The following is a 14,232-nucleotide window of genomic DNA, read 5'->3' as shown; positions in this document are numbered from 1 at the left end:
AAGCCAAGCCCTTATTTGTAGCAATTGTCAATTTCTCAAGTATGAGGTAAATGCTCACACTTAAAATTTAACAGTTGGCTCCTGGTGGAATAAGCTGGTTCCAGCATACCCTTACAAGCCTCACTTAAATTAGATTGGTTTTCACGGCTGGACAATATCTTCTTTCACAAAGGAGTATATAATTTGTGGGAAAAGGTTGAGAATAAGGGTACTGAGGCAACAGGGAAAAGACTGTTTTTAAATAGATGTGCTTCAACTAAGTTGCCTTTTAGACTATGAATTCTGGGAGGGAGCTGAAATGAACTTACCCCAAGCAGGAAAGGCCAAATATAATGCTTTTCCTGCAGAAGGAGAGCCTGCTTCAGGTAAACTCTGCTGTAGAATCTCTTTGCTGATCCTGTCTTACTACATACCATTCAAGCATAGGATTTAGGTAGAAGGGCATTTTTGTGGTTGGTTTCAGATCTGTGCTGTCCTTTCTCTACATAGAAGAGATTAATCCCATGGCTATGCTAGGGTCTCCCTTTTCTCTTCATCTATATCTCAAAATCTTTCTACTCTATGGAAGTGAATGTCAAAAACTAAAAATCAATCAATTAATTATTTTTTGAAAGAAAATTCGTTTCACATATTATGGTTAATACATGTGGTGCCTATAATTTTGGTTGACATAGGCATCCTGATTTGGAATTGCTCTAAGTCTTTGAAAGGATCGCCTTCAGCTTGCTTACCTCTGAGTTCAGAATTATTTTCTGACTCCCATAAATACATGATTCTCTGGCTCAATGAGAATAAATAAGTTCATACAAGCACAGGTATAGCCTGACTCTCTTTGTTCCTTGATTAAACATTTGTTTAAGGTGAACTCCATTCTGTTTGTTTATTGAACAGGCCTTCGGTAAAGGGGGAAACCGATTCTGTTTATTTCTTTGGACCAAACCTGTGGTAAATGGTTGACATACGTAAAGATAGTTTTCAACTTTCATTTTGTAAAGTTTTGAGTTCTAATTTTTTCTCCCTCCTTCCCCTCTCTCCTCCCTAAGACCTCAAGCAATCTGATATGGGTTATACATGTACAATCATGTTCAACATATTTCCACATTAGTCATGTTGTGACAGAACATGATTCTTTATAACAAAACTCACACCCTTTCCTCTATTGCCATGACCACCACTCTGTTTCAGACCCTCATCATTTCTTGCAATGACCTCCTAATTTGACTTCTGGTTTTCAGTCTATCACTTCTCCAACATGCATGTGTATGAAAGAATAATTTTCCTAAAGCAAAGGTCTAACTGTTCCACTTCTCTAAATATCTCAGTTGCCTCTAAGAAAAAATACAAGTTCCTCAGTTTCTCAAGACTTCCACAGACCACCTCTGGCTAATTTTTTCACATTTATTTAATCTCCTTAAAAAACTTTCCATTCTATCAGAACTGACCCACTTTTTGCATTTTAACCTTTGGATTCCATCTCTTGCCTCTGAACTTTGGCACAGTCTGTGACACATGCCTAGAATAAAATCTCACTTTATTTCTACTTCTTAGGATCACTAGCTTTATTTAAAGTTCAACTTAGATGACACCTTCTTTGGGAAGCCTTTTTTGATCTTTTCCACTTATTTACTCTCTCTTCCTTAAATTATTTGCATGTTTTTATTTCACTTTGAATCTCACAAACAAAATCTGAATTGCTTGAGGGCAATTTTGCTGTCTGCAATTTAATACTTGTTGGAATGGAATTATTTCCCTATTGATTCTTGCCTTTCAGGGTACAGCCATCTACACTGTCTTTTGTTTAGGTATGGGCTGACAGTTCCTTAACCAAGTGTGAAATTTCATTGACATGATTAATTTGTTGATAACTTATAAATTCTTTACCTTAGCTGATCCATTGATACCAAATTGATAAAGATCCCTAGTAGTTCATACACTTGAATATTAATCTCCTTGAAGCATGGAATTTCAAAAGGAGGACAGAGACCATTGAAACTAGAATGTGGAGTGTTGCTGAGGAGCAAAGGAGGTTGGGATTAGGTTTCCTAGAATGAGAGTATCACCTCATAGGATCATAAATCTATACCTAGAAGATATTTTAGGGTTCATGTAATCTAGCCCCCTAATTTTACGGACGAGGAAACCCATGACCTCCAGAGACTGTGAAATGTGTTCTCCAAGGTCACACAGGTAGTGACAGGGGTTTATTTTGTCAAGGGAATTTTGTGCTGGATTAAGGAGACAATATCAATACCTCATAAGGTCCCAGGACAATACCTGGACAGGACTATCAGACAGGCAGGTTTTAAAAATTGATTTTTCTGTAGAATCGAGGTGCAAGGGACCTTAGGGATTTTCTAGTTCAGTGGAATCAAACTCTAGTAGAAAAGGGGGCTACTAATCTGTACATAGGGATCCCTGCTAGCTGCTTATTAACTTAATTTTAAAATGTAATGCTACTGTTTATTATATTTTTATTTACAAAGTTAAATATTTCCCAATTACATTTCAACCTGGTTCTGGCAACACTGGGGAGCATTGTAGGCTACATTCACTTCTGGCCACATGTTTGACACCTTTGATCCAGTCCAGGGAGTCCTTGAACAAAAATCTCTGCAAAGGACTGGTATCACCCATCCTCTGTTGAAACATTTCCAATGACAGGGAAACTCCCCACTCTAGCAAAGGCCTGCTCCAATTTTAGACTATTCAAATTGTTCGGGAGGATTATTAGGAGCTGAAATCTGCCTCCTTGTAAATTTTACCCCTTGTTCCTAATTCTGCCTCCTGTGATCAAGCAAAGCTAATCTAATCCCTCTTCCCCACATGTAGTTGTAGGGGATGATTTTATACTTATCTAATAATACTGCCTTGCCCTATCCCTCTTGAGAGTGAAAAATAAGAGTCAAAGTTTCCCCCAGCCTCCTTCCAAAGTTCAGTTTTTCTTCAGAAGGACATTACTGATAATGAGATTTCACTGAGTTCTTATCCTGGTCAAACCCCATCCAAGCTTGCAAGTAATTTCATCAAAGGGAGGGAAGATTTGCTGGAGACAAATTGTTTTGTCTAAATAACCCAAATCCTGGGGGTGGTCTGATAAAAGAGGTATTTCCTCTATTCAGAGGTAAAGTGGTGATGGGGTGACATCAGCCCCTGTTGAAAGGGTATATAAACTGTGCACCTGAACCCTGAAGTGAGCCCACTTACAGACTGGCTCCCCAGTTCTGGACTGCAGCTCCCATGCATGTGTGAGGGAAATAAAAACATAGATATTACCTAAATCCTGTTTGTCTTTTTTAGACCAAACTCAGGAGGCTGACATGGGACAGGACTGAAATCAATAGTTTGTCTATGGCTACGTGGCAGGACCAAGATTTCTCACCCCCGTCCCCCACTTTCTCTGTTCCTCATTCACTCACTTAGGCTCACCAACCCATGAAGGAAGAGGCAAGTTTGGAAGGAAGAGTGGAGACTGTGACTCTAAGACATTCCTCTTGGTTCTTACTCAGAACAAGATCTGAGTCTGCCACTGACTTGGTAGGTGATGGGCTTGTCTCTTAACCTCTCTGAGTATCTGTTCCCCATCTGTGAAATGGGAAGAGCATCACTTGTTCTATATATCTCAAAGTTATAAAGATCAAATGAGATAATGCATGTAAAACACTTCATTATTTCCTAAACATTATATAAATGTAAGTAATTAGCATTTGTCATAATCCTTGAAGCCCAGAGAGATAGTGGCACTTCCTTAGGACCACACACACAAGGTGGGTTGGAACCAGGATCAAGCATCTTGATTTGGCTCAGTGTTCCATCCATTACTGTTTAGGAAGATCAGAAGAAAGTTGAGCTCTTCTGGGCTGATCTGTTACTAGCACACGGTCATTGAGGTTTATTCCCAGGTCACAGACAAATGAATTGCATACTTTTTCCCCATGGTGGTCCTCTATGATCTTTGGTATTACTGGTAACCACTCTGGGGCCATCACTCACCAAGGGTGCCCTGCTGTCACATTCTTCTCCCAGGGTTTGCCTTCCTTATTGCTACACTGATATGATGACACACAACTGGGATAGACCATGTAGGACACCATAGATCAACAGCAGTGATGGCAAGTGCAGGTCTCTCCAGGAATAAATAGCCTTGAGGGTGTCCTGTGGGCTCTTCTTTTGTCCTGCCCATACTCAAGGGAATTTGGTCCAAGTATAGAATTCCGAATTAGGGCTCTTTGCCTCTTTCTTTTAAGCCCCGTCTACCATTTGTACCATTACCATTTTAACGTTTGCAAAGCATACCTTGTTTGAGCGTTGTCCATGCATTCAGCCTTCCCAGGGAAACCATCTAATTTATGTCCATTTGTTCACATTTTTAAAAAATTTATTACCAAAAAGAACAAAAGAAGAATGATGATTAAATTAAATAAATTATACAAACATCTATGATCTCAACACCCCTGACCTAGGGAGGGGAAGGGGCAGCATCTCACAGTTCAGTATCAATAGGAACATTCAAAAGCTTTGAAATTCTGGATTATTGCTCTTTCTTTCCCTTTTCTCTCTTTCTGAATCATTCCCAGAAGGGCCATCAGTGGAAATTTAGTTACATTCTTGCCACTAATGTTGCAGTTCAGGGAATTTTCACAATTGGGTCTGCATAGCTCTCTTCTCAGGAGCAGGTAGGCTTTTCATTGACTTCATTTACCATTGACTGAAGGTGGTAGGTGGCTGGAGAGGCTTGGCTGAGCACTATAAGATGTATCTGAAGGTGTAAGTTACTTAGCTCTCTCCAGAAGTCTGGAAGGCCCGTTCCCTCCTTGTTTATCCCTAGATCATTCTGGATCAATCATCTGTTTTGGTTCTTGAAGTTTCCATTTACTTTGTGGTGGTCTTGGACCTTCATTCCTAGATAAATCCTTTAGGTCTCTAGGAGGTCTCTGGACTAGGGATGAAGAGGCTTATCCTGATTCTACTTTAATTGATCTTTCAGGGAGGTGGGATGAGTAGGTACTGTCCAGAGAATTTGGCACTTTGAGTTCCAGGTGTGATGAATCCTCAGACAATAGCGTCCTTTGCCTTCTGAGTTTAAATTTTTTTGGACAGCGTAATGGTATAGTTGATTCCTGCCAAGTCTCTCTGACCTAAGGTTGTGCTGGGTATATTCTAGCATTCTTTCCTCTTAACAGGAGGTTTTCTAGCTTGTTGGTTCACTAGATGGACACATACACTCCCACTTCGGTGAATCAGTGGTAGAGACACGTGTTGAGGTTGATGGTGAGGGCAGACTTCACTCAAGTCCAAATGGGTTTTTTTTTTCCAGGCTGGGCCAGCCCAACCTTTGGAGCAGGGCTCACTGAAGCAAAACAACTGTGGAGAGAAATTTGGGGGTGGGGTAGGGTAGTGAGGGGTAAGAGCAAGAGTCAGAGGGACTTTTGCATGGGATTGTTTGGATGGTATCACTGGAAACTTTATGAAAATGGCTAATACCAATGGTGACCTCTTTACTTCTGAGACAGTAGTATACTACTAGGCCCTCTTTTTGACAATGTCCTTTGCTCAGAAGTGCTGTGCTAATGGGGCATGCTGAGGGACAAGGGGCTTCTGGGTAGAAATATTTGTCCCCAAATGAGGCAATGACCCCAGATGTTATAGCATGGCTATGCCCCTCTCTCTATTCCATTTTTTTTAAAGGCTCTGGATATACCTAGAAGATGGCTAGAAGTGCAGCGACCACATGTAAGCCTGATCATTGATCCCACTACTGATCTACATGGAAGATTTGATGTGCTGTGTTTCTAATCTGGTCAGTCAATTATCCTTAGGTTCCTGCTTTCAGGAAGCTCACCCTATTGGTGCATGACAGTGCTGACACCAACCTGCTTGGCCTACTGTAATTCAGAACTGCCAAGTTCAAGAGATCTCCCAGCAGCCGGTATTACAGGCTTGTGTCACCACACTCAGCCTTATCCCTAGAGGACTAGGGATACACACAGGGTTGTGATAGTGCTTGCATGTTTGTGGTTCAATGTGGGTAGGGGGAAGAGAGAGGAAGAGTTTGTTTAATTGGCATGGGAAATTCCTTCTGGACATGAAGATCAGTCTCTACCCTCTAATATATAACCCTGAGGAGTTGCCTGAGGCCCTCAGAGGTAAATAGCTTGTCTAGGATCACATGGCAAGGGTGCCCTGTTCTTGGAGGGCATTCTCTCCCCCAGGAAGGGATGAATGTGGCCCCTTGGCTCCAGGCCCCTAGGTGAACCACTTGGCTTGCTTCCTGGAAGGGAGCAGGCTCTGGCTTTGCTGGGGGGTGATCATTGTGGAAAACATGAAAAGGGTTAAAATGACAAGCTGTTCCCTGTTGTTTCAGGGAGACTGCAACTCCCTTAGGCAGAGAAAGCACCTTGCCCATGGGATCTGAAGGACCATCAGGTGTCATTGCTGGAATCCAGCCTGATACCAGGTTGTGCTAGGTTGGTACCAGCCTCCCTCAATCTCAGGTACAGATTCAGAGCTCTGTACTTTGTGTGTATTTGTTGTTGGAGTTTTTGCCACTCAGTACTACACATTCTTGGCACCCAGCATCCAAGATGGGACTCAGCAAGGGCACTCTGATCTCTAGAGGGCCTGTTCTAAGGGAGGACGTGTAGGGTGGAAGAGAAACTGTTTTTAGCCCCTGGTCATTCCCCAAGGGCAGGCAGTGATATACTGCCCAGGGGCAGTTACTTTGGCAAATGTGAGGCAATGGAGGGAATGAACGTAGTCCCTGAAAATGGACTGCTGAATTCAAGAAAGACAACAAAAGTGGCTCCAGAGGAGGGAATGAAGGCACAGAAATTGCCAGTGGACAGAGTCAGAGCAATTGGTCCTAGAAGGAGGTGAAGCCACAAAGTATCAGTCAAACTCAGTGTAGAAAATTCCCGCCTTCCATGGTCCAAGTCCCAGTGCTATTGGGCTGCCTGGAACCTACTGGCATCCAAGTGTGGTGGTGGTGTAGGGTTGGCTTCAGGGTTTGCAGCCTTTGGCTTGAAGTCAGAATTTTACATTTTTCCTTCTGTCTTGGCTTACTCTAAAGTCTAGGAAGTTGAGAGGACTTTCCAACTGTGTAAGGCCGTGGATGTCTTTTTAGTATCAGTCAGAACTCTGAGGAGCTAACGGATGGCTGAGAAGGCTGACTCTCCAAGTCTTTGCTCCTGCCATGCCTGAGAGCTCTGTGCTGCAATGGTTGGGTCCTTCTGGAGGGTCCAAGCCAAAGAAAGAGGAAGAGGATGGAGAAGGTGAAGACAGGAAGCTTGGTGTATGTGCTTTCCTGTACCCAGCCATGCCTCTCTTGGTTGGTCTCTGACACAATCCTAGGCTCAAAGGGTTAGACGCTCCTTCATGAAAGGTCCCGGGGGATGGAAGATGCTGGAGATGGAGAGGGTTCCCACTGAAGCCTCACAGTGCTGTTAATGTCTCAGAGTGGAACATGCTCCCAAATATCTCCTGTAGGGGAGGCAGAAAGGAGAGGGCATTATGCTTGTTGGTCAGAAGGGAGTACTGAGGCTGAGAGTGGACCCTGAGGGTTGGGGTCAGAGTCGTTAGGGTTGAGAAGCAATAGGTGGAGACAAACTGGGAGGGCTTGCATACTGTATCTTCCACAAGTTTAGGGCTCTTTGATATGAGCACATCTCTGCATCTCAGTTTTCTTCATCTATGAAATAAGGAGAATCATCTCTACACAATTCTGACCTTTGAGGAGTTCTGGAAGATTAGATCACCTTTTCTGCCACCTTGATTTCTTTCCTCCCTCATTTCTAAGCTCAGAGTTTGCACTCAAAAGCAAATAGGCTCAAAGCCCTGTCTAGGCACAAAATCCAATAGAAAACAGGCACAAAGGGGAGGGAAATAGGAATAAGAAATGTGATTTCTATTTGATTTCCTTTAGGCCCATCACCATGATTTGTTTTTCTAGTTGGAGCCTTTATGTGAGCATTTTCTTTCAAGAAACTGACTTAAAGTACTCTATTATGGACATGGAATTTTTCCTGACCTCTGAGTTGCTAGAGAACCTTTCTCTCAAGGTTATTGCATGTTCTCTCTCTCTCTCTCTCTCTCTTTCTCTCTTTCTCTCCCCTCTATAGCTCTCTCTCTCTTCCCCTAGATACATATATGTAAATTTATACACATGTCCCTCTACCCTCATTTCCCATCATCGTGCCTTTGCCCTGCTCATCCCCCATGCCTGAAGTGCTTTGCCCTTTTTCTTCAGCATCTTAACACCCCTGGCTTCCTTCTAGGTTTTGCTCCTGTCCCACTTTCTGCCAGGTCCTTCCTGGTCCCCCAAGTTGCTAATGCCTAACCCTTGCAGATCACCTTCATATATTCTCTATATAGCTGTGACACACTTAATTATTTACATATTATCTCCATCATTAGAATATGCACTCCCTGAAGAGGATCTTCTTCTTTTTTTTTTTTTTGGTCTTTCTTTGTATTTCTAACACTTAGCACAACGCCTGGCACATAGTATGCTTTTTGAAAAATGACTGTTGGCTGTACGCTCTCTGAGGGCAGGTTCTGTGTTGTTTGTCCTTGCTTCCTAGGGCCTGGCATATAGTTAGTTCTTTATAAATATTGATGGTTTGATTTAGAAAGCAGGGATGGGGAGAAGGAAGGAAGATCCATTATTAAAAGATGAGAATGAGAATTCTTCTCTATGACCAAACCTCCTCCCTCAATCCTCTTCCTTTCCCCAATACCATTCCCAGCTCACCTGTTCCAGATCATGGTAGTTAGATCCACCATCATCTGAATCATACATGGAAAGTTCAGTGTTCACTGGAGCCTATGAGAAAGGAAGGAAGCTAGTGTGGGATGGGTGCCATTTAAACTGAGTTTGAAGGCAGGACATTGTACTGACCAAAGTGTCCTGTCTATTTTCCAGCCACTTATGATATGCCCCCCTCCCACATAGCCACTCTTTCTCTCAATATAATCTTTTTACTTCCCCCCAGAATATAGAATAACACACACCCTTCCTTGCCCTCCTCCTCTGTCATCAGTCAGATGCCAATAGGCCTGCCTTCCTCTATGGGCTGTGTTACTGGCATGAAATGATCATGAGGCTCAAGGGATTTAGAGTTTAATCCATGATCTCTTCTGTCAGCAATGACCTTCCCCCTCAGCCCTCCCATGCCACTGTTTTGCAATTCTCTAATGCACTTACCAGGAAGTACCCAGTATTCTACGTGCACATCATAACTGTTTAATAAACGTTTGTTAAATGAATGAATGGATGTAGTACCACTCCCTATTTTGTAGACAAGGAGGCCCAGAGTGGCTGTAATTTGCTGAAAGGGCAACTGGTGCTGTGGAAAGAACGCTGGGCCTGGAGTCAGGAAGACCTGAATTCACATCTCTCCTGAGCCACTGACTAGTTGGAGGATCTTGGACAAGACATTTAATCTTTCTTTCCTTCCATTTCCTCATCTATAAAATGGGGGTAATAGTAGAGCCCACCTGGCAGAGTTGTCGTGAGGATCAAGTGAGATGATGTTTATAAAGTTCTTAGCATAATGCCTGGCACATAGTAGGCACTATATGCCTGCTTATTTCCCTTTCCCCTTTCCTAGGATATACCTGTAGTAAGTTGCAGGGTAGAGATTTAAACTTAAGCTTTCTGACCCAAAATTCAGTGCCCTTTCCACTAACACAATTGACCCCACTTCGTTGATCAAAAAGGTGTTTTATTTTAGGGAGAAAATTCACCTCCCTCTGACCTGGGATAAAAATTGAACTAGGTTCAAGATACCAGGCTGCCTTAGGATAGCCAGCCTAGCTCTTGCTAACCCTGTTTCTGCACCTCCCTCTTTCCCTTTCCCTTTGCCATCTTTAGGGTAGGAGCCAAAAGCCCTATTTATTTTCTCAGGCAGCTTTTCAGTGTGACTGCAGATGGTTTCACCTTCACCCATCTCTTAAGGCAAAGAGCAAATAGTTGCTCTAAGGCCAGATTAGCCCTTTCTTAGATCTAAGGAAGGCAGCGGCAGTTGTATTGACATTTGAAGTAAAAGTAAGGCCCTGGAGCTGAGGGCAAGGGCTACGTGGGGAAGGGGACGAGAGAACAGCTTGAAGAGAGCCTTGTCATGGACTCCTAAACTGAGAAAGTCCAGCCCTGCCCCACAAACCTCCCCAACATTCAGGATTTTTGAGTGGTGTTGATTTTCATATGCATGCCATTCAACTAAGCCATCTGTTCAAGGTCAAAATTCCAAAGGAGAAATCTTTTCCCCTATCTGGACCAACCCTGCTTCTCCTCCTCCTTCATCCTTGTGGAGTTTTCCTTCTCTATAGAGTACCAACAAGTTAACCTGTAATTATATGAATGTTTTTCTTGACCCAAGAAAAAGAAAGTTTTTCTTGATCCAATGGGGCAGCTAGGTGATGCAGGTAGACAGAATACTGAGCCTGGAGTCAGGAAGAACTGAGTTCAAATTCAGCTTCAGACACTTACTAGCTATGTGACCCTGGGCAAATCATTTAACCCTGTTTACCTCAGTTTCCTCATTTGTAAAATAAGCTGGAGAAGGAAAGGGCAAACCAGTCCAGTTTCTTTGCCAAGAAAACCCTAAAAAGAGGTCATGAAGAATTGGGTATAACTAAAAAGAAATGACTAAATAGCAGTGACTTGATCCAAAGGTCCTGATCCTGTGGGACAGTAAATAGAAAGGTCTTGGTGAAGATTTGAATTTAAACTCTGGTGCTGTGTGACACTGGGCAATCCACTTAACCTTCTCTGAAATTCAATTTCCTCATCTGGGAAATGGAGAAATCAGTCCTGATACTAACTACCTTATGAACTTGTGTAAGAAAAACCTTTTGTATACCTTCAAGGGTTGGCACAACCTTTGCACTTTTATCCTGAATATGTCTTGCTCGTATATAGTTGTTTTCACATTGTCTCCTCCGTTAGACTGAGAATTCCTTTGCCTTTTTTCATATCCCTAGCACTTAGCACCATGCTTGGCACTGCACTAGTATTAGAAGGCACTTAATATTTATTGACTGACTACAGGGGTATAAGCTATTATTATATCAGAATCGCCTGGTGCAACTTGAGAAAGTGACTACTTGGCAGGATTCTGGAGGACTCACGATGAAATGTGCAGCTCACCTCCTAACAGACAGGAGACAGACTCAGTGCTGATTGAGATAGAATAATTTTTGGATATTGTCAAATGAGGGAATTTGTTTGGCTTGACTCTACATGTTTATAATAGGGCTTTTGCTTTCTTTCTTCCTCTCCTCAAGGTGGCAGGTGAAGGTAGGAGAGAGAGAGGGAGGGAAAGTAGATTTTTGTTGATTGAAAAACAATTTAATTAAAAATAAAGAGAAAAAAGAAAACAACTGGTTGGGGTCTCTGCCTAAGAGTGTTTCCAAGGCTCCTGCCTTGCTTGTAAGTTCTATGACTCTTATCTCCATCCTTTTTCTCAATACTTTTTTCTGGAGGGGGAGTCCCTCCTGGGGAGAATGGAGGAGAGGAAAAGGGCACATTTCCTCTCTGGGTCTCAGTTTTTTCATCTGTAAAATGAGTTGGACTTTACAGCTTCCAAGGTTCCTTTCTAGCTCTACTGTTCTATGATCTTGCTTTGGTTACTGGTGAGGACAGAGAAAGTATCCCTTTTATTATTGTTCATGAATTCATTGTACCCTGCTTCCCTCCCCCCACTCCCACATGGGATACTCTGAATGTGTGGGATCATACCTCTCTTAAGTCTTGTCCTGTGACCACTGCTCTGCTGCTGGCTTGGGCAAAAAGGACAGCGTCGTGGATGCTGGGAAAGATGTGACTTCGTTCTAGGGTCCCGTCCTCAAAGATACCTCCATGGTGAATGTCATTATACACTTGGGCTGGAAAGGGGAAAAACATTATCTGTCAAGGAGATGCCTGCCCCTGGGGGGCTGGTACAAGGAGAAGGGGTTAAGGGAGAAGTAGATGGAGAAAGTGAGGAGAGAAATGTTATGTTTAAGAGCCTCTCTTGCTTCATCTGTAAGTCTGTAAGACTTGGTCTGGCTACCTCAGAACCTTGTTGGGAAAAGAGAGAGGGCTTTGCAAAATTGAAGACACTGTATAAATGAAAGTCATTATCATCTTAAGCCTTGGGAATCAGACATCTCACTTGTAATGTTGCAATGCTAGTGTGAGCAGCAGAGGGCGTTATGAACACGTGGAAAAGCTTGAAACTCCAGCAAAAGGAAACAGTTTAATACGAAGGAATCATCTCCTTTGGTGAGTATGCCCAGATGTTAAAATCTCCTTGTTGGGGGGATGGGGAGGTAGTCCTGTGCTTTAAATAAATTGTCATGGGCTCCATTAGATTTTAAACTCCCTGAGGGAAGACTGTCTTTTGCCTCTTTTTGTCTCCCCAGAGCTTAGCACGGTTCCTGGCTCATAGTAGGTGCTTCATAAATTTTGATTGCTTGATTGACATTGTCCCTCGTACCTGGAAGGCTCTCTTTTCTTACTACTATCTTTGAGAAGCCCTGGCTTCCTTTTGGACTCCTCTCAAGAACCAGCACGTACAGAGGTCTTTCTTGGGCCCTTCCACATGTCAGTCTTCTATGCTAAGCTTACTTTGCAACAACCTTTCCTCACTTCTGTCCAATTCATTTGCAAGTCATGACATCACCTTCTGATGTCATGGTTCTCTTCAAGAATGTAGCTGCCCCTCTGGGGACCCAACTGGCCAGTTCCAATTGGGCAACACAGCTTGCTCCTTCCTTCCTTCTTCTCTTCCTTCCTTCCTTCCTTCCTTCCTTCCTCCCTCCCTCCCTCCCTCCCTCCCTTCCTTCTTTCCTTCCTTCCTCTCCCTCCCTCTTTACCTATGGGTAAGGAATATGAAGTTTGATTGCTGAAATCTTGCAAGCTATCTTGGGGCTTATGGGCTAGATTTCTTTTTTAAAGACAATGCCTTAAACCTAAATCACTCTGACTCTCACTGATTGGCCAGCAATAGATCCTAGGCCAAGCCCCACTTGGTCATCCTTTGGGTTCTGATGGCTCAGAATGAATGTAAATAGCAATTTTTTTCTGTTTTGGCCAGAATCCCTAAGGGTCTTCCTCTCCTACATTCATTTTTTTTTTTATTAGATAGAAGAGACCATTTTTTTTTTTTGCCTCATTTCTTACCCAGCCTTAATCACTGAATGGGTGTTGCCTCAGACAAACCGAGACCTTAGCTTAAAAAGACCAAGATCTCCCACAGTATTCTGGGCCGTTTCTGGTCTCCTGATCTGTATCATGCCGCTACACTCAGACAGCTCAGGGGAAAAGAGTGAGGCTGGTGACTTTGCACAGCCCTGCCTCACTCACATTCAATTTATTTGCAAGTCATCACCTTTCTGAGGTCATGGTCCTCTTCAAGAATGAAGGAAAACAACCTTGTAACTACTCTTTCTATATCTTGAATATATCTTTTTTTTGTACATGGTGTTTCTCCCATTGGATTGTAAGTTCTTGTTTTGCTTTTCCCTTTGTATCTCCAGTGTCTTGTAGAATACTTGGCACATAGTGATTAATAAAGGCTTGTTGACAGATTGTCTCTCTTGCTCTCCCCCTTCTTTCTCTCTTCCTCTCTGCTGATGGGAACTGTTTCTGTGATCACTTCTGGCACGGTTCCAGACCCAGCCCTTACTCTGACATGACTGTTCCCAGGATGTTTCTATTCTTGTTTTCCCTTGATGATTTCCAGGTATGTAATAACCTAAAGACTACCTGGTGGCTCTATTTTCCCTGCCTAGCCCCTTGTAACTGTCCCTGAATGTTACCCTCCTCTTACCTTGAATATTCACCAAGAAGACCTTTACACCAATCTTCTCATAGCTGGAGGAGAGCTGGGGCCAGAAGTGTCAGGTCAGGAGAAAGGGGTGGGGAGTGAGGGGAGAGAGAGACAAAAGGAGAAGAGTGTTCTGAGTGTATCCCACAGGTGACCCACAAACCATACTTCAACTAGAGCTGAACAAATCAGTCACACCAAGGGCTGGGTGTAGCCAAGGATAAAAATAGCAGCAGACACACAGCACTTCTCCTTGGAGAGCTGACTGAGAGCTTTGGAAAGCAGGATGGAATCTTGGCTCTGACCATTGGATGGGCACTTCAGGATAATTATAGCTCCTTGGGTTTTTCCCTCCCTGACCCTTGGGGAGCGTGGAAGCAGCAGTTCTCCCTCTCTCACAGAAGGAAAGACTCAGAGAAGGCAAGCT

At 43.1% G+C, this 14,232-nt stretch overlaps 1 protein-coding gene across 1 annotated transcript in view; it reads right to left on the bottom strand.

Annotated features, from left to right (window-relative positions):
- Positions 1 to 917: 917 nt before the first annotated feature.
- SLC26A9 (solute carrier family 26 member 9) overlaps positions 918 to 14,232 on the bottom strand; it is a 42,529-nt gene continuing 29,214 nt past the window's right edge. Inside the window, exons 18-21 of the mRNA XM_072648029.1 lie at positions 13,809 to 13,863; positions 11,735 to 11,880; positions 8,747 to 8,818; positions 918 to 7,476 (exon numbers count right to left, since the gene is read on the bottom strand). Of these exons, the coding sequence (XP_072504130.1) occupies positions 7,429 to 7,476; positions 8,747 to 8,818; positions 11,735 to 11,880; positions 13,809 to 13,863 (321 nt within the window). The 3' untranslated portion in view covers positions 918 to 7,428. The remainder of the gene's footprint in view (positions 7,477 to 8,746; positions 8,819 to 11,734; positions 11,881 to 13,808; positions 13,864 to 14,232) is intronic.

Source organism: Notamacropus eugenii, chromosome 2 (assembly GCF_028372415.1).
Source record: "Notamacropus eugenii isolate mMacEug1 chromosome 2, mMacEug1.pri_v2, whole genome shotgun sequence".
NCBI lineage: Eukaryota > Metazoa > Chordata > Mammalia > Diprotodontia > Macropodidae > Notamacropus > Notamacropus eugenii.
Note: the sequence above shows the minus strand (reverse complement) of the source record. Positions and strands in the feature narration are given on the sequence as shown.